At 38.9% G+C, this 19,575-nt stretch overlaps 1 protein-coding gene across 7 annotated transcripts in view; it reads right to left on the bottom strand.

The window, feature by feature from the left end:
* The window catches only part of efcab11 (EF-hand calcium binding domain 11), a 90,204-nt gene that overhangs the window by 59,829 nt on the left and 10,800 nt on the right, over positions 1–19,575 (bottom strand). For 3 of the 7 annotated variants that reach the window (XR_012370400.1, XM_055172133.2, XM_073869281.1), the window contains exon 5: positions 17,472–17,562. The exons of 2 other annotated variants lie outside the window; for them this stretch is intronic. Coding sequence is in view for 3 of the 5 variants with exons in the window: in XM_055172133.2 (XP_055028108.2) it covers positions 17,472–17,562 (91 nt within the window). In the remaining 2 variants the exon portion in view is untranslated. Of the gene's footprint in view, positions 1–17,471; positions 17,563–19,047; positions 19,160–19,235; positions 19,495–19,575 lie in introns of those variants that run through there. 2 more of the 7 variants (XR_012370399.1, XM_055172130.2) reach the window with 2 other exon arrangements.

Below are 19,575 nucleotides of genomic sequence, written 5' to 3'. Positions count from 1 at the left end.
GTATGTAATCAAATAGATCTGATACCAAAATGTGCAAAATGGCAATGCAGACCATCTTGACTCCGAAAGATTGGAATTGGCAGGATTTTTGCATAAACAGAGGTTACACAAAGTCCCTAGGAGACAAGCAACCAATATCAAAATATTTACAACCAACACAAGACTTCCTTTCCAATCCTGTTCCATTAGCATCAAACACACAAGCGCATACAGTAAACGCCCAGGATTTATTTAACGCCCCTGGCTCAGAATGGCTTGGAGCTTAGGCACTTCTTGTATCCTCTGATCCTGGAGAGAATTTGCTCGTCTCATGGCTTCGGCACAAGTCAACACCTTGATTTAGTGCCAGATGAAGCATAAGCATCGATAAAGAGCTTATTACAAAAAGCATCAGACTTTTTCTCATTACGAATGTTGACATTCACCGTAAAAGTACTGTCATTTAATTTCATTCTCTGAAATGTGTATCATATAGCATTAGAGAATGCAATAAAGAGAACAGACATCGTATCAATCTCAGTAAAAGGGCCACGGTGACCTTGCTTTATATCAGAAAATAAACCTCGATAGATTTGAGCTCCGTTGCAACGCACCCTCAACTGAAGAGAGATTATTTTCCTTGATAGCCTTAATTAATTCATTGATTTATTCAGCGCTCCAGAGGGTTCTTAAATCACTCCAAGATTATGATCTCACCGGTACACATCAAACGCATGAAATTTGGTGTCTTATGTGCAGTAACGGATATGCCTGCAGGTTGAAATTAAATGCATAACATTCAAAAACATATTAAACACAGAAAGGTGCCACATGCATGGATGTTAAAAAAGTCATGCTCATAGCTATAAAACAGTGGGTATCATTCAATAATAACTGTAAATGTTTCATATTTATACGCACATTTTCTCATGAAAATCTTGCGCCTAATTACAACACATAATACACGCCCAAACAAGCTCCATATAAGGGCATTCCCCAAAGCAGCACTTGTCTAGTAAAAAAATGAACAGAAGTTTGTCACCAAAGCTATAAAGAGCCAAAAAAATCATATTCATTATTAGTAAAGTTCTGTTTTGTTGTCGGTAGAGGAAGCCAGGTGTGATCTGTGTTCATAAATAGCATGGGATGCAAAGGCCAAAAATATAATTCCACCAAAGCTGTAAAAAAACGTCCGTATGCACATTTCACGCATAAACTGGTGCGTAAGCATGCTTAGTGAATGAGACCTATGTTTTTGGCTAAAAGGTAGGTTTAAAGACAAAAGCCACTAAACGCCACCTCCGTCAAAATTCAATGATGATACTGACTGGATGCTCTCGGCATGTATTGTATGTCCATCAAATATGTGACGGTGCAACAGGGCTGGGTCTAGGGGGGGCTAGGGGGTATTGCCCCCACCAGATTTTCCCTCTGCTGCCCAAAAAATGTCCAGCCAATCATAAAAAACTGAGTCTTTTTAAACGAAAAACGTCTTCTGTTGGCAAACGTTAGTTATTATGGCTCCGGCTCACTTTTGTCTGGTTAGCTTACTTAAACCCCAGAGGTCTCTTCAGCAGTATTTAAATCACAGAAAAAGTACTACTATTCTCTACGACGATAACGCATCTTTAAAATATATATCAGAAACAATGCAATTTATAACATAAACGTAATAACACAACACATATTAAAATGAAACGTTTTTATAGTAAAACATGCCCAAAATAGACCCTTATTCTTTCTTAGACTCAACTCATTATTTATTCATTCAAATACAAACAGCCAATGGCAAGTCTCCAGCAGTTTTTAATGTGTTTGTTTTAGACATAGTTCTGTTTAATAAAATTAGAATATGCAGTTTGGTTGTGGCATAATGTATAGTAAATATAAATTATGGTTATACAGTAAATATACAGTATTGTAACAGCTGAGTGTCACGTGCAGTTTTAAAATCAAATTTTGGCGTTTTTTTCATCGCCATTCGTCAGCTCATTCAGCTTGCGTTTGAGAAAAACGTCACACGCAAAAATCTACCGACTTTTAAGTTCAGGAGGAGCTTTCACTCCGCAAGGTCATTGTAAGGTAAAACGTTGTATTTTATAATGTTACGTTGTATTATAATATCTAATTTGCTGTGTTATGAACATATATGTGATTAATCGTTGGTCTCGTCGCAACTCACACTTACAGTATTTTAAAGCTTGTGCTTTTGTCTGGTGCCGTTATCGGCAAACAGGATAACCTTTGACGAATTTGTCATGCATGTCAAATTGCTTTCATGATGTTTCAATATAGATTTAAAGCGTTTTGCTTTGTTGTAATATTTGAGAATGGTTGCTGCAGCAGCATGTATGATAGGGTCAAGAATTATTGGAAATATAGCTTATCATCACATATCACATAGAAAAGGCATTTATTTTTAAATGAAGAAAATGTTTGAGAAGTGGAAATAAAGTGTTTATTAAGAATAAAAGCATATGTTGGGTATGGTAGGGGTCGGTATAGGGATAGTTTTTACTTATCTATAAGTGAAATAATAGATTAAATGCAGTGTACACATTAATAAAATATAGATATGTACAGCTTTGCATTCATATCACCTGCTTGCCCGATTTCATTAACTGTGACTTAATGTGTAAAACTACATTAAGTGTAATCATTATAACATTATAAATCATTATAAATCTAATCGCATTTGCCGTGCATCTACATTTAAAATTTGAACTTGCAAAAGGACATATTATAAGACAGATGCAAAATAAAATTGGATTGAAACATCCTTTGTTTTAGTGTATGATTCATTTTTGTTGAGAAATGGCTGCCCACCCAGAAATCCTGATTGCCCCCCCCCCAGTCCAGCAAGCCTAGTACCGGGCCTGCGATGCAAGACTTTTTTACCCGGTTAAAGGAGTTTTACAAAATACAGTATATTAAGATATCGACAAAATTTTGTTCTGAAGAGTGACTGCCTGGAGACTTTTTGGAGATTTTTGCATCATGTTGTAACGATTGTTAAATACCAATAAAATGACATTTAAAAAAAATAAGGCATTTCAATTACTGACTAATAAACTTCTGATTGCCATTACAGTAAAATTACTGAACCTAAACATAAGAGCCTGATAAAAAAAGAAAACATGTCAGATGCATTTGAGCTCTTCATTTATATAGCGAATGAGGTGAATGCTAGCAATGTGTTATCTCACCTTTGTAACAATGTCTTTCTCAGACAGGACATTCTGAGTGCTTCTGATGGACATATCAACCCATCTTTATTAGCCTAGACCCCACGAGAGCAAGTAACGGGCAAGGCAAAACACCACACAGCTATTTCTCTCAGACAGCAAACCGTGGCTTCCGCCGTGGCCCTATTTAAAAGGCACTTATATTTTCGCTTCAAGGAACGCAGTTTTTTTCAATATGACATGAGAATCGTGATAGCCGCACACACTGATATTAGAAAGAAACTTTCTCATTAGAATTCCAACAAGGTGGATGATTGCCAGTGGAGACTAATGTAATTGTCATGGCAACTACACAATGTACAAAGATCCCAGAGGAATCACTCCGATCCCCCATTCCCTAAAAGCCATTGGTTAAAAACAAACCGACGGAATTTCTGTTCGAAATCTCAGATGAACTGACAAGCTCTAAATAATTTCGCAGCAGACAGCACAACTGGGTGAAAAACAAAAACAAAACCATCGTGTTCCAAACAAATCAATTATATATGGCTGTCGAATTACACAGGAAATGGTATATGTGTGAAAACGAAACGGGCTTAAAGAGCACATCTCAAAGGCAGACGTGAAACTACACAAAAGAAATGGATTTTCTGCATAGAGGTTGCATTTACACAGGGTGTGTGTTTAGCCTCTCACGGTTAGCAAAGCCAGCCAGTCGTGCGAGGAGGCTCAAGGAAAAGCCACAAGCAGAGGGCACCACTTTCCCCACTTATTTGCCCACTCGGAGGGGAACCAATGTGATTACTGCATTACCCTCTGGCAACCCTGCTTCAATATTGAGTCTGCCTACAACCAGTTTGCTTTAAATCAAAAACATGACTGAGACCTAGATAAAAGGAAAAGTGAAGAAATGGTCAACTAAAATGAAAAAAAAAGAATCTGAGCTATTTATGTCTTTTAGGCTACGTTTACATAGAAACGCTATGAAAAGAAAACGCAAAAGTGGCGTTGGGTTATCACTTTTTATTCTGCGTTTATACGAGCGTATTGAGGAGAAAATCTGCGTGCATACGGTGACGCAAAAATGTGTGATATACGATGTAGTATGCACTTCAGGTGGCTAGGTGGCAATGTGAAGCACTGCGTACAACCCTCTTCCTTGTTTTCCCAGGTCTTGTCCAAAGCCGTCTGGTTTGTCGCAGACGAATTGGCACATCAACAATTTGACGGAGGTAATTAATGCGCCTTCTCTGATCAGTAAAACTAGCTGTGAATATTTCGTACAACTGCTTGAAAGACTTGTATATTTATTAGAGCTGCTATGGCAACTCCGACGTATGGAAATAATCCAACATGTTTGTTGTTATTTTCCTGAACTGGCGTATGCCTGTGACGTAAACGCGTACGCGACGAAAGACACCATGAGCAGACTTTTGCGTTTTTACCCTTTAGAGGGGAATGTGAGGGTAGATCGTTTTTAAGATTTCCACTCTGGGGGTCTGTTTACACGAGAACGCTTGAGGGTGAAAACGTAAAAATATTTTATCGGATGTGCCTTTTGTTTACACGTTGACGCGTGTTTGGGGCTTAAAAACGCAAAAATGTGAAACCACCCTCCAGAGTGGAAATCTTAAAAATGATCTACCCTCACATTCCCGTTTAAAGGGTAAAAACGCAAAAGTCTGCTCACGGTGGCTCTCGTCGCGTACGCGTTTACGTCACAGGCATACGCCAATTTAGGAAAATAACAACAAACATGTCGGATTTTTCCATATGTCGGACCTTCAGGCTGCCATAGCAGCTCTGATAAATATACAAATCTTTCCAGCAGTTGTACGAAATATTCACAGCTAGTATTACTGATCAGAGAAGGCTCAATAATTACCTCCATCAAATTGTTGATGCGCCAATTCGTTGGCGACAAACCAGACGGCTTTGGACGAGACCTGGGATAACAAGAGGGTTGTACGCAGGCGCGTGGACTTGGTGGTGTTGTATGTCAGTGCTTCGCATTTCCACCGTATGCACGCAGAATTCCTCCTCAATACGCTCGTATAAACGCAGAATAAAAAGTGATAACGCAACGGCACTTTTGCATTTTCTTTTCAGATCGTTTCCATGTAAACATAGCCTGGAGGGTGGTTTCACTTTTTTTGCTTTTTTAAGCCCAGAAACCGCCGTCACCGTGTAAACGAAAGGCACATCTGATAAAATATTTGTACGTTTTCACCCTCAAGCATTCTCGTGTAAACAGGCCCTTAAATCGCTGTTCTGCATCTGTGCAGGCCTGATGCGGCCACAGGAAAATAACCCTCAGTTGGACGTGACCCCTAATGCTAGAATGAGGGAGGAAAACAAGAAATAAAGGAAATTACCTTTAGTAACTCCCGCAAAATTAGGGCCATTGCGCTGTGAAACAACCGTGTGAGTTTGGGTGTCTGTACGTTGATTCGTATAACAGAACAACGCCACTCAGCCAACAGTAATGTTGTTTACAACAGCCACTTTCCAGCTCACCATTAAAGGCTCTCCGAGCGTCCGGCACATAGCTGAATCGGCTACGTTATTGTGCCTTCATTAAGCTTATTGTATCAGCAGGAAGAGAGGAAAGGGAGCTTTTTTAAGAGATTTATGCACTCTGTGCTTCCATGGGCGGGCAGTGGAACTCCAGGCCAGCAATACCTCCTTTCAAAGCGCTACAAAGGAAATGTAATTACCTTGATATGGTGGCAAAAGGAAAGGGCAAACTCTCAATATGCAGTAAATGCACTCACACTGAGAGCAGGCAGGGCTAATTTGCTACTGATCTGTAGGAGTTTCCCCCCATATCTCTCTCTCTCTCCCACACACTTGGGAAAAAATAGCATGAATGGCAACCCTATTCCAGGTTACATGTGGCCGGACCTGACCAGAACGGTATCAGCCATGTTTAAAAACAGATACTTCCCGCGTTAGGCATACTCATTGTGGGGTAATTTGCATGAATATTTTAAAAAGCACATAAAAAGCACTCACTGGTTAATACGGTAAAACTTCTAAAGAAGTTTAATTTAAGAATGCTAATTAATTTTCATTTTTCATTAGCCTTTATTTTAGATTAGGGAGGCTCTGAGGACAAAAGCAGAGGGAGACCTTTTTTGGAGTGTGCAAGTATACCGCCACTCATCTTTTACAGTAAAGTACTACAAATGAGAGAGATATGCAATTACATTTTTCTTTGATGTGGTTTCATGTGGCCAAGTGGTTTCATTATGCTACAGACTGTTCTTTGTTTTACTCAATTTCAAATACAATGACATGCAATAAATACCACCCACTGTGATGCAGTATATCCTACCTAAAACTAATCTGAACTTAAATGAAAATAACAACATTATCCTTGCATTATTGCAATAGTGCCAGATCCTTTACGGGGCGATCCCACTGCAGAGCTTGACATTAAGCATTGTCATGTGGTTGTCCTTCAGACAAGTATATTTGTCATTCACTTGTCCAAGTAAAAAAGTTACTTGCCTGGAGATCAAAATGTCAATTTGGTTATACCTGATTAGAACAGAACTATGGCTATATTACAAAATAAAGTATTTCATTTATTCATTTATTGCTTTGACATAGTTTTTCCCACAGATTTACAGTTTATTTGTGGCTGCACATCTGACGTGGATGGGTGAATAATGGATATGCGGTCAGGTAGGATGCGGTGCCGGACACAAGTTACAAAAGTGCCTTGCACACCACCACCCATCTGTGTTTGTGTGCATGGGTGTTGACGGAAGTGAGCGCTAAGTGCGCGTGGTGGTGCAGGGCATTTTTTGTAACTTCGTGCATGGCTCCGCAGCACAAAATGACTTTAAGTCCATCAAGTATAATTAGGCTTACAGGGGTCAGAGTCGCAGCGGACACCAGGGGTGTGTGTACAGAACAAGTTTGTTTCTATTACTTACCATTCTTGGACAATCAAACAACCAAACATGACAGAAGTGCAAACGTTACAAATTACCCCATAGGTGGGGTTAATTGTAACAGGCAGGGGGTTAGTTGTAACACTTGCTAAAAATTTAGTTTACAAGCAAATATTTCAATACTATTATATATATATATATATATATATATATACACATGAAGTGGATATTCTTTATATATATTAGGGCTGTCAAAATAAACGCATTAATAACGCGTTAACGCAAATTCATTTTAACGGAACTAATTTTATTAACGCGCGATTAACGCAACACGCAATTTCTGTTTGACCCGCAGCTTGATGAATTGAGACGCAGCAAGTGACCCGCGCTGTCTAGATGAGTCGGAGGTTTTCATAAAAATAAGAACATTAAGCTCTCGTCTAGCGAATCCAATGCTCTAAGTGGTCATTAAACATCTAAAATGATCTTTATCTGCATGTTTTCTGTGAGGTGTACCGTCCCAAATCCATATAAAGAAAAGATGCGTCTTTTTTAACTTTTTAGTTTCGTTTTTAAAGCATTCAGAAATTATAGAAAATAGACTGCAGGACTTTCTTGATGTTAAAATAATTATTAAGAGAGATAAAGTTCGGGATCTGATTGATGTTAAAAGAGTTATTAAGAGTGACAAGGCTCAAAAGCGATGTCTGTCGCAGACGTCTGAAGCGCAAGCACACAAGCGCGCGAGTGCGTGACCCTGATATATATAGACATCTAACACAAAATGACAGTTTTAAAAATATCTGTTTTGACAAGAATTCACGCATGTATGACCTATAATCTGTTATATCTGAAGTGAATGTTTAGTTAACTGTTAAGGGAAAGTATCTGTTGTGTCATTATATTTAACCCTTGCATTATCCTACAGTATCTTAAAGCGGTCTGTCTCAATGTCAAAATTAAACAATAAAAGACAAACATATATGTAACATATATTGATATTGTTTTTGCTCTGCGTTCACAGGTATAGTTCTGTCATGCTTTGTCAGATTCCAACAATTGTTCCAATTGTTTTGAAGTTTTTTAATAGAGAATGTTAAAATATAAATGACACATTTTTGAAAATTTGCTCATACCAACTCAATTTGCCAGCACAGGTCACAAATGATGCAGCAGCAAACAGAAATGGAGAAAGAACAAGGTCTTCTAAAGGCAAAAACATTTATAAAACTATGGCTGATGGTTCTGTTGAAAATGTAAACAGGCTGTTGTAGACTTACATTTGCATATAGCATATATATTATCCAAATCCATGCTGATTAGAGCATTAAAAACTTGAAAAGTGTTACATTTAGGTAAATTTAGAACAATGTGCGATTAATTTGCGATTAATCGCGAGTTAACTCATGAAATCATGTGATTAATCGCGATTAAATATTTTAATCTATTGACAGCCCTAATATATATATATATATATATATATATATATATATATATATATATATATATATATATATATATATATATATATATATATACACACACACATGTGTGTTTATAATAGACATGTATTTACACTATTCATCCCTCATCTAACCATAGTTCAATTATAAATTGATTCAAATGTCTAAATATGTGAGAAAAAGCAGCACAATTATGACAAAAAAAATTTATATGTGACCCAGTCTGTAAAAACCATTCTAAAGTATCAAAATCTAATTCTGAGATAATAAAAATTAAAGTCTGATTTTAGCCATTAATTTCATTATGATTGTGACCTTATTCAATCAATATTAAAGATATGAACAAAAAAAATTGACAAAATTTTTGATAAGACAGGCAAATTTATTTTGTTGGCAGCTAGAAATCATTCATGTGTAGCCTATTTAAAACAACGGCAAGAATTATGTTAGCTGTTTTCATTTTGTAAGTGCTGAGGGGTTAGTTGTAACACAGCATTACAACTAACCCTGCTGGGTGAAAATATTTTTAAGCCTACCAAAAAGTTTGTTAAGAGCTGCAGACATATTTCAAAACGATGCTATGTTTTAGTCAACAAGACACTGATTAAGATGACATAACATTGGTTTTGGTATCTTACACACCCAACTCAGAACCCCCCCCAAAAAAAATTATGAAAAAAATTACTTGCCACCAAAACACTCTTTGGAAAACATTTTACCTTTCAGTAAATTTGCGAGAAATCGTCTTTTGGCAGCTTTAAAAAATACCGGAAAAAAAATTCAGTGCAACAATGTAAAGATTCGTGTTACAATTATCCTCATGTTAGTTTGTGCCCTACTGGCAATAGGGTTGTGCCGATAGACGATACTATCAACGATAATCAGCCATATGGCCGATAGTGTGTCTATATGACAATAATTGGCGTGTTTGCCCATTATAGTTTTAAACTCTTATTATTATCATCATAGTTTCACATAAACATGAGGATTGCGTTCTTTTCCTCGCATGAGAGGGTTTGTGGGCTTCACTTTGTGCGAGAGAGCTTGTAACGCACGAGAGAGCTTGTAATGCGCGACAGGCACATCAGGGCTTGACATTAACTTTTTGAGGAACTTGTCCTTCGGACAAGTAAATTTGTGTTTCACTTGTCCATGCACAAAAGTCACTTGTCCAGGTAAAGATTTATAATATAATGTATTTTTTGTGTTTTGGTAATCAGCGGCGGAGCCAGGGATTTTTTATAGGGGTGGCCAGGCAGGGGCCAGCAGTTACTTTGGGGTGGCACATAAAATCTCTATCATCCAACCTTAAAATACTTTTAAGTATTATAGGTGTGTTAATCAGAATAATGAATAACATACAATTGCTCCAATACTTTAATTTTAATTAAAATTAATTGAGATTAACATACAATTTAGTCATAATTCAACCTCATGTTTTTTAAACTATTTAATCAAATAAAACTTTGGAAATTTACTTTGAAACCAGGATTTATATCTCCCATTGCTGAAAAACTATAGAGACCAGAAAATCATGTAGGCCACTGAAATGTATTTTACTAAGATTCATTTGGCTGCTTCTTGCTACTCTTTCTGAAGAAGGATGCTATATCTGCTGCTTTCTCTTTAGTTTCCACACATTTCAATAATTGTCTGACATTAAAACATTAAAGCAAAATAGTAAAACATTAGCATGTTTTAAAAAAACGTTTAGGATAAATGTGTATAGATTACCTGTTATATATAAAATCAATCCTAATACTAGCATTTACGCTGTAATGTTTGTGTGGGATTTTTAATGTAACGTACAGTGACGAACTCTGTCAGATTCAAATCGGCTGTCGCATGGCACACACACACACACATAGGCGTGCTGAAGAGAGATTCTCGTTATAAAACAGATTCTTAAACAAGATTTTAAGTCCATTATGTGTTTTTACCGAACTTTAGAAGAGAAAAAAATATGGACTTAAATCATCTTTTTTGACACACAGTGATGAAAACGCGGTTGAAGTGCCTGTCATTTCAGTGCCTGAAACATCACTCTCCACTCCACTCCATGCGGCCCGCGACTCCCGCCCCTCCGTGTTCGTCGATCAGTTTTAATGCGCGCGCAGCTTGTTTAGTAACAATAACAGTAACATGTAAACGTGTGTGTGGGTGTCAGAGCGCCGTGCTCTCTGTTCAATATTCCGCTCGGTGTTTGCGCTTGCGCGTTCTACTCTGTCGTTAATGGCACATAACGTTAAGTAACATTGTTTGAAATTTAACGTGTCCAGTCGGACAACTAATTTTTTCTTACACTTGTCCTACAAAAAATCCACTTGTCCCGGACAAGCGGACAAGCCTTAATGTCGAGCCCTGGGCACATGCAGAGGGGGGCGGAGGGTGCCCTGGAACCTGCCTCTTTACCCCTGGATGACCAAAGTGCATTTTTTGTCAAGTCATATTTTTTGTAATTAAATGCCCTTTTGTGAAGGCCTTCCCAATCGAACTGTTAGTAAAATTTATGAATTTTTTTTAGATGTAAATAAAATGAGTCACATGATGACCTATTGACAATTTCACCGGACAATTGCTCTTCCAGGACGATCCCTAGCAAACAGTGCCATTTTTATACATTGAGCACCTGCCCCTCCAAAGGTCTCTGCACACTTCTGACACGCCAACAAGCTTGTAACACATGAAAGAGCTTGTAACGCACAGATTTCTTCTCGCACCTGAACTTGTAATGAGCGCGTCTTGAACTCTTGCTTGGACCTAAACGTGCGCATGGAGGCATGGATTCCTTCTTGCACCAGAACGAGTGTTGTGTTCCCCCTCCCTTGCACGCAGGAAATTTCAGAGCGCCTGGTCTTTAATGACATGCTCGGAATAATGGCATTAGTTTTAAGAAGGTTATAGTCGTGACAGTGTTGCCCTTAAAATAAATCAGCCTCCTTTCTGTTCACCAATCAAGTGGCTTGTCATAAATGAGTACAAAATGAACAAATAAATAAATAAGTAAACTATTTCCCCGCTCCCCGATACTATTTTGTATTTGGTGATCTCTCAGGCTGACGATAGGACGATCTCACTTTGGGGAATGTTGGCCAACACTACTTGGCAACCAACATAACATCAAGTAGGGGCTTCAGAAAATATCAAATTGTCCTACAAATGTACAAACTCTATGTTAAGTGACTCAGATTAATGCAATTCAAACTCTATAGTAATTCAGTCAGATGCAACTAAAAAAGCTCCATCAAAATAACTATGAAATAATACACAGTGAAAAAAAAAATCGCTTTTTCTTTTCTCCTTCAGAGTTATTACTAAGGACAAGTCTGTCAGCACAAAAAGGCTAAAGCTGGGACATCAGAGAGGAGAACAATGCGAAACCTGAGATTCCTCAGCGGGTGAGAGAATGAGAGAGATGTGGAGGAGGAGGAGGAGAGAGTGAATAAGAGAGAGGAAAAATGCTGCATTCTTGTAACTCAAGAACTGCAAGAATGTGTGCTGCAGGTATTTATGGAAAGGTGATGGCAGATAGTTGCCCTGGAAACGTTGACAACACGAGAAAACCAGAGAGTAGCAGCGAAAGAAAAGAGAAACGCAACCACGAGCAGCTCTCAAAAGTGTGATGGCACCAGCACTGCGTACCGCGTCACCATGGCAACAAGCAGCGGGGAGAAATGCCGACGCTAACGTTCATTCAGAAAGGCACCACATGTCCATCAATCTCTAGCGCGTGAAGAGGCAACAGCACGTCCGCTAATGGTTTGACGCCTGCAGGGCGCTTCATTGTTCTGCTGTAATTATGCCAAAAAGGACAAGGGTGTTGCTCTTTTCTTTACAAAAGGGTCACAATGCAAACACAGATTCAGAGTGATGCTCCGGTTTATCGTGAGGTACAAAAGAAAAACAAATCCGACAACACATGCATACATCCCTCTGAAAGATACACTGAAGGTGGACTTTCCCGCTTATCACTTTGCTGTGATAATCTTTTCCAAACACAGCCCTGAGCGAGCAGATAAACTCCATTCAAGGTGAGCTCTCTTCCTTCACTTTTCCTCGGAAGTCCATCTTTCAGTTTACTGACACACTCTGTCAGTGGTGGCAGGACGACAGGGCGGAGGAGAACCGGAGGAGGTGGAAAGAAAACAAGATGGCACAGCGGCGTGAAGGTTATGACTTTGCCTGCGCTAGCTGAGACCTAAATATGCACGTGCACCAACACTCTAGGACACAAACACAGAGTGTTGTGTTGTGCCAGGTGCATTTTTTTGCTCTTGCTAAGTCAAACATCTACGTGGCTTGTCGTAGCTGGTAAAGGTCAAGTAGGTTAGTAGATGTGAGGGAATCACCAGTGATGAAAAGCTGTTGTGCTCCTGTATAGTTCAGTGGTGGAGCATTGTGTTAGCAGCGCAAAAGGTAACACACATACTTATACAAATGTAAACCTTGTAATGCCCTGATAAAAGCATCTGCCAAATTCACAAATGTAAACGTTTCGGCCATTTTGTAGTATAAAGTAGTGTGTTCACCTTGGAAATAAGAGTGCCGCAGAGATTATGTATTTTTGTAGGCCTCTTTTATAAACATGCCTTAGGAAAAGACATTACTGGTGTTAAGGTATCTTTGAGAATTAAATTCAGAATATAATCCATCTGCAGTCGCAAAATTCTGGTCACTTAATTATTCCCACAATATCAAAAGTGTCTAAAGGTGGTAGATCATTTTCCTACTTAGCCCCTAAGCTCTGAAATGATTTAGCCAACAATGTTCGGGAATCAGGCCCAATTTAGGTCTATACTAAAGACATATCTCTTTAACAAAGCATTTACATAACTCATCTTGTAAATATACTTATGTCGCAATAGTTAGATTGTCCGCAACAAAATAAAGCATTCACATAATTAATCTGGTAAATATACTAATGCCGCAGTAGTTAGATTGTCCTGACCGGAGCACATTTTTAAAAAAAATTTGAATTCCCATAAAATGTTATAATATAGTATCTAATATATAGTATTTCCTCTATACGGGTGATTCTCACGAAACCATTGAAACACCACGGCAATAATGATTTTAGCTTTAAAATGTGTAATATAGTAACATTAAAAAGCATCAGAATTAACACAATACTGTGTTCTACCTTGCACAATGTGTGATTTCAACATAAGAATTTATAATTGTAAATTTTATCTCATTTTCTGCTGAAATTCTCATTACCGCAATGTGTCCGGCTGTGTTTGAACATGCGTTATGTTATAATTTAATCAAATTAACACAAAAATATTAAGAAAAAAAATAAATGGATGTTTTGCTAGACTACTTTAGATGACAGAAAAAATATTTACTGAATATTCATGTATAATAATAATGAAGAAAAATTTGGAAAATGATGTGTCCATGCCTGATGTTCTCATCCTCCGCAACACTTTTTGAGAACAGTTTTAGCACACATACAGAATTTTAATAAAGTTTGATTTTGAGTGACCAAGCACATGGACCAGTTACTTCAAGATGGCTACCAGGTAAGATCATTTTTTTACAGTTAATTTGAAATATTGTCTTGTCAGAATGCTTACACGACATTTTGATTATCATTACCGCAAAAGATGCTTATTAAATGTTAATTTAATTAATAGAAGCATAATACTTTGATTTTAAATGCATGTGCAGAATCTCCAAATTATGTTCTTTCAGGTTTGTCATGTCATTTTGAAAATATGTCAGTGTTGATGTTTTATGACTGTTGCGGTAATGAGATTTTTTAGGACTAATTTTTTAAATTATGTTACAAAAAGTGTTAAATGATAAGTAAAAGTTTTTTTTTATTAATGTTCCCATTTACTCCAGACTTTGTTTTTCAATGTCTGGTGGGAAAAAAAGTAAATTTAAGCAATTTTTACATTTTCATGCTTGACATTTTTAAAACCAAGTTTTCGTGAGAATGACCCATACAATCAGCTATGTCTGGCTCTCTCTCAAGGGTTTTTTTCTCCATATGACTTTTTCCTCCTAATAAAATTAGGGTTTTTTTCTTTTTTCAAATTAACGTAATGGCTATAAGGGGACATATCATGAAAATCTGACTTTTCATGTTTAAGTGCTATAATTGGGTCCCCAGTGCTTCTATCAACCTAGAAAATGTGAAAAAGATCAACCTAGTAACTTAGTTTTGGTAAACCATTCTCTGCAAGCATGTAAAAAAGGGCTCATTTAAATTTGGCTCCCCTTGTGATGTCAGAAGGGGATAATGCAATCCCTTAATCTGCATTGTCCAATCACAGCACTGCCATTTACACCCAAAACGGCACATTTTTGCTCACACCTACAAAGTGGCAATGTAGGTCCATGTTATAACATGCTATAATAAATTATCTGCGGGGTATTCTGAGCTAAAACTTAACAAACATACTCTGGGGACACCAATTTTGTTTTACATCTTAAAAAGGTGTTTTTTCCTGCTTTTATTAATGTAAAGCTGTCTTGTTTTGTCTCTGAAACTGGGCCTAAGTGTTTCATTTGGGATGATACTACTCTTAAAAATTTGTACACTTATGAGTATTTTTTGTGCATAGTGTATATGTCATTTGGGACACAGCTAGATACTCGCACAATGACTCTTGCACTCATAAGTCACTCTTTTAATGCATCGCTGTCATTGTAGTCATAGCAACACAGTGACTCCATATTCTAAGGTTATCAACTCCCAGTACATCAGGTCAAATGGACGCCGTATCCCTGCTGTCAATGATCAGGATTTGTGTGGTGTGATAGGGTGTTTGTATCTAAACTGGGCTTGCCTTGCAGGACAGTCGTGCTGCTCTCAGCAGTAGATACACCACGCAGCAGTCGTGCAACTGCATAGGATGACTCACAGCAAACAAAGCTCTAAGTCTTTCCATAATAAAACAAACAAACGCACGCAAGTATGGGGACAAGGAGACGCGTATCACATCTCTGACGTACAGTCGAGCCCTCAAACAAAGAATGAAAGAGATTAATTGCCTTCTATCTCAGGGCTGCGTATGGCATCCACATTAGCTCTTCGAAGACTAGAAACAGTGTGGAGATGCTCAGCTGAGGGCTGATAATAATGTGTCACTATAACTGTAAACGCAGGGACTCATGCTGAAACCTCTAGACACATCATAGTACGAAAGTAACACACAGATCTTAGTAGGAGACTGTTGTATGACATATTGGCTTTGGGATTTGCCAATCGCTCTGGGTCTACTGATAACTGCTTAAAAAATAGGTGTGAACACACAGCACGTGCAGGCTTGTAATCCCACCTGTTCAGAGTTCTTCTGAATGAGGCTGTGAGAACGTGTTGTACGGAGATACGTGGAGCAGCCAAGGGGCCCGAACAGTAGTTGATAGGGATTGAGAAACTCCACAGGGAGCAAACACTGCAACACCATGAGCCTCCAAACTTTCTGGTCCTTGTGCTACTCTCTCATGGGACTGTATCAAACATCCACTTACACTGGAGAGACCAATGGCCCTTCTCCATTGCACAGCACCCCACGGTTTGCTTTGGGTCAGGTCGGGTCAGCTCACCTCACTTTGGCTTGGTTAGCTTTTCCATCGATTTATTTTAGTGACACTTCGGAGTGGGAGGGATTATAGGCGTGTCGTTATATTTGCGCAGCCTACTGCTGTGACATCATACAAGTGAGAGCATCGTTTTACATTCCCATACATTCATTTATTTCTCAGTCCGCCACAAAATTAAAATTCACCACCACAAATAGATGTTTACACATTACATTTATCACTACATGGCTTCAGTCGACGCGCTCCGCTGAGGCTCTTTTAAGTTGCATATGCGGACGTGCGCGTTGCAAATGTGCCACCACAAACTGCAAGTCTGGAAAAAAAACTGTTATGGTGTTTCTGATTCTCAACCTGTGGATGTTTGTCATCGCTAAAAGGGAGTTTGGGAACTTACAGCAAAGCACAGATGACAACAGGTTTACTCGAGGTAAAGCTAATATTTTATTCCGCATCATTCAAAAATGCATCATTAAGATGAAATAACATATATAAGTCACAGTGGACTATACGTTGCGTTTATTTAGAAAATTATTTCACAAAATCCAAGCCGAATAACAGACTGGAAAGGCAAGATATTCAACTAAACGATAGCAGACAGAATAGCATGCTGAATAGATGTCTGTACGTTAAAAGTAATATTATCAGTTATTTAAATGATAAACCATAGCATACAGAACTTACCTGGAAGGTTGAATAGGCTAAATTAACCGAACAAGCCCACTAGCGTCAAGTTCGCATACTCGTCATTCAACATCACTGCATACATTGAATTACATATATACTGAAGCAGCTATGGCGGACTCTCGCGGCTGAAGACGGTAATGTTGACTCTTGCTTCATAAATGTCAAAATTAATCCATACTGACTTACAAGGTGCACCTGACTGTAAGACAGCACCAGCCAAGTTATGAAAAAAGCAGCTTATAGGCCGAAAAATACGGTACATTATAGCGATAATTCTGTCTGCCCAGACCAATCAGTAATCTACAGTGTTTTCGCATCACGTTTTGGTATCAGGTCGAGTCGCTTAGAACCCCCGACCGAGGTGGTACTATAAAAAAAGTATCGGGTACTACGTACTGCACCCAGTGGAAAAGCCCTCAAAAGTAAGCTGACTCGACCCGACCCAAACCGTGGGGTACTATGCAATGGAAAAGCGCCATAAGGTAACCAATGTTTCTTGATGGCCAAACACGGAGAAGTGGGAGGCCTGCTTTGAGCGTTGGGCAGAAAAAACACTTTCTGACTCATCACAGTCACGGTGTAATTACATTCATCTGTCTTTGTAATCTACTCTAGAAAGGAAAATCAAGAAGAAAGGAGGAGAGAGAAGGATCAGAGAACCCTCTAAATGATGCAGAGGAGATGGTGCAGGCCTGAACTCTTACCGGAAAGCCTCAAGCACTGTTCTCTCTGGCAGGTGGGGAGCAACTCGCTTGAAGGCGCTTTTGAAGTCCTCCAGTTTCAAGAAGCCACGACCTGGAAAGAGACCAGACAGAAACCCAGACCAGAAGTTAACAAGACTAATACTCTCATCTAAGACATCAAAAGGTCGTTCACTGTGGGGCTGGATGTGTTAGTAGAGTGCCACACCTCTATGAAAGGCACTTGCTGTCTTTTTATTCTTTTATCTTCAACCCTCTCTTCTCGTCACCAAAAGGCCGGTGGAGGAGTCTGCTCAGCGCTTTTGGATGAGATTGTAAGAGTGAGGAGCAGGACCAGCGAGAGCTCAGAGGAACAGCTTGTTATGCCGCCTTCTCAGCGGCTGGCACGCAGGACTTTGATTTGAAGGAAATGGCTCCCCTGAGGAAGTTTAGAGCGCATGCAACCAAAGTCAGAGCCGAAAGTGGAATCTGTTTAGCGTGTCTGCTGAATTGATGAGAGGCGCATCGCCGCACTGAACGGGGCATTAGAGGTGGGGCGTAGGGGTGCGCTGTGACATGCATGTCAACATGCCAGACCCAGCAACGCCAGTCCACCAACCGTAACAAAACACGGTCCTACACAGCTCCAACAACAAACAGCTTCCCACGCTGCCCTGCACAGAGTAGCCCAGTAGTTCTGAAACTGGGGAGTGCCTTCCCCCCTTAGGGGGCACGAGATGGTGCCAGGGGGCCCCAGTTTTATTACATTTTATAAAATACATTAAAGTCGCAATGAAATTGAAATAAAACCTGTAATTTGTTTTGGAATGTTGTAGTATCTTTTACAAATTACTTATTTAAAAAAAAATCATGTGCGCTTAAGTGGGCGGGGTCCAATAAAAATTCCAGCGATTAGCAAATAGCAACATCAGTTTTTCCCATACATTGATGTATTTGTAGTGCGCCACCACAGAATCAACACTGGCCTCCACAAATAGATTTTTCATTATTACTATTTACATTTTTCTACAATAAAACTATCACTTGCATTTAAAATTAAAAGCGCTCATAAACACAACAAGATGAGAAGAGCAACAGGTTCTGCACTGCATGAGAAACACAGGTAATGTAGCCAAAATCAGCTCGCATATCAGCTCTTTAATGTAAATGTATGGTGATTTTGTCAGACGATGTTGCATTTATAAATCAGGATTTTAGCAGTAGTTAAAGTAACAGCTGGTTGGATTATTGGGTTGTGTTTAGTCACTATTTGAAACTCTTTCTTTATGTCTGACAACAGAACAGATAATATGTGAAAATAGCATTCAGTTGTGTTAAAATACAATATAACAAACAGTGAAAGTCAGATCAGACAGTACCAACAGTATATCAACCGCAAACACGACGTGATGACATCATAAATAGGCTAATTAGCGCGTGACGTCATCAGCACAGTATCAAAAAATTCTGTGGGAAACACTGACCCAACTTCAGACATTTTTGATTGGACGAATCACTTAGATATACGTCACTATTGGAAAAATAAGAAAGTTATCATACGTTTTTTTTTAATTAAAGTTCAGAAAAAATTATTGTATCATTAATAGGTTTTGTTTAATTGAAATACTAAGTGTGAGATTGTTTCATCATGAATTTTCTTTTGGCGGTGGGGGCATGGCGCAAAGGAAACCACTGGAGTAGCCAAAGCTGCTCTGTACAAAAGAATACAACCAAAATAGTAAAAAAGGGCATTAGACAAAAATATTTTGAGCATAAAAAGTTTACACCTATTTCGACGGGAAGCGTTGCTCACATTTACACTGGGTCAGAATGGGCGAGGTTTTAACTGCACAGCACGTGCTATGTCACTGGACGAGCTGCTGCTTCGGCAGTGAATGGGAGTGATGCACTTCAGCGCGCTTTAGCTTCCAACGTGTCCCCATTGAAGATGAAGACGGGGGTGACGGTGCAGATGAAACAGTCAAACATCTCATCCTGCGCAGACTGTTCAGACGCAGATTGAAGGGGACTTGCTGCTGTTGGCAAGCTGACAGGGACAAAGAAAGCCAGGACAGTGCGTTTAAGCTTAGCTGGCAGAGGAACAAAGACAATCAATCTGAGAACGGTT

This window comes from Misgurnus anguillicaudatus, chromosome 7, assembly GCF_027580225.2.
Source record: "Misgurnus anguillicaudatus chromosome 7, ASM2758022v2, whole genome shotgun sequence".
Classification (NCBI taxonomy): Eukaryota; Metazoa; Chordata; class Actinopteri; order Cypriniformes; family Cobitidae; genus Misgurnus; species Misgurnus anguillicaudatus.
This window is presented reverse-complemented; position numbering and strand designations above follow the sequence as displayed.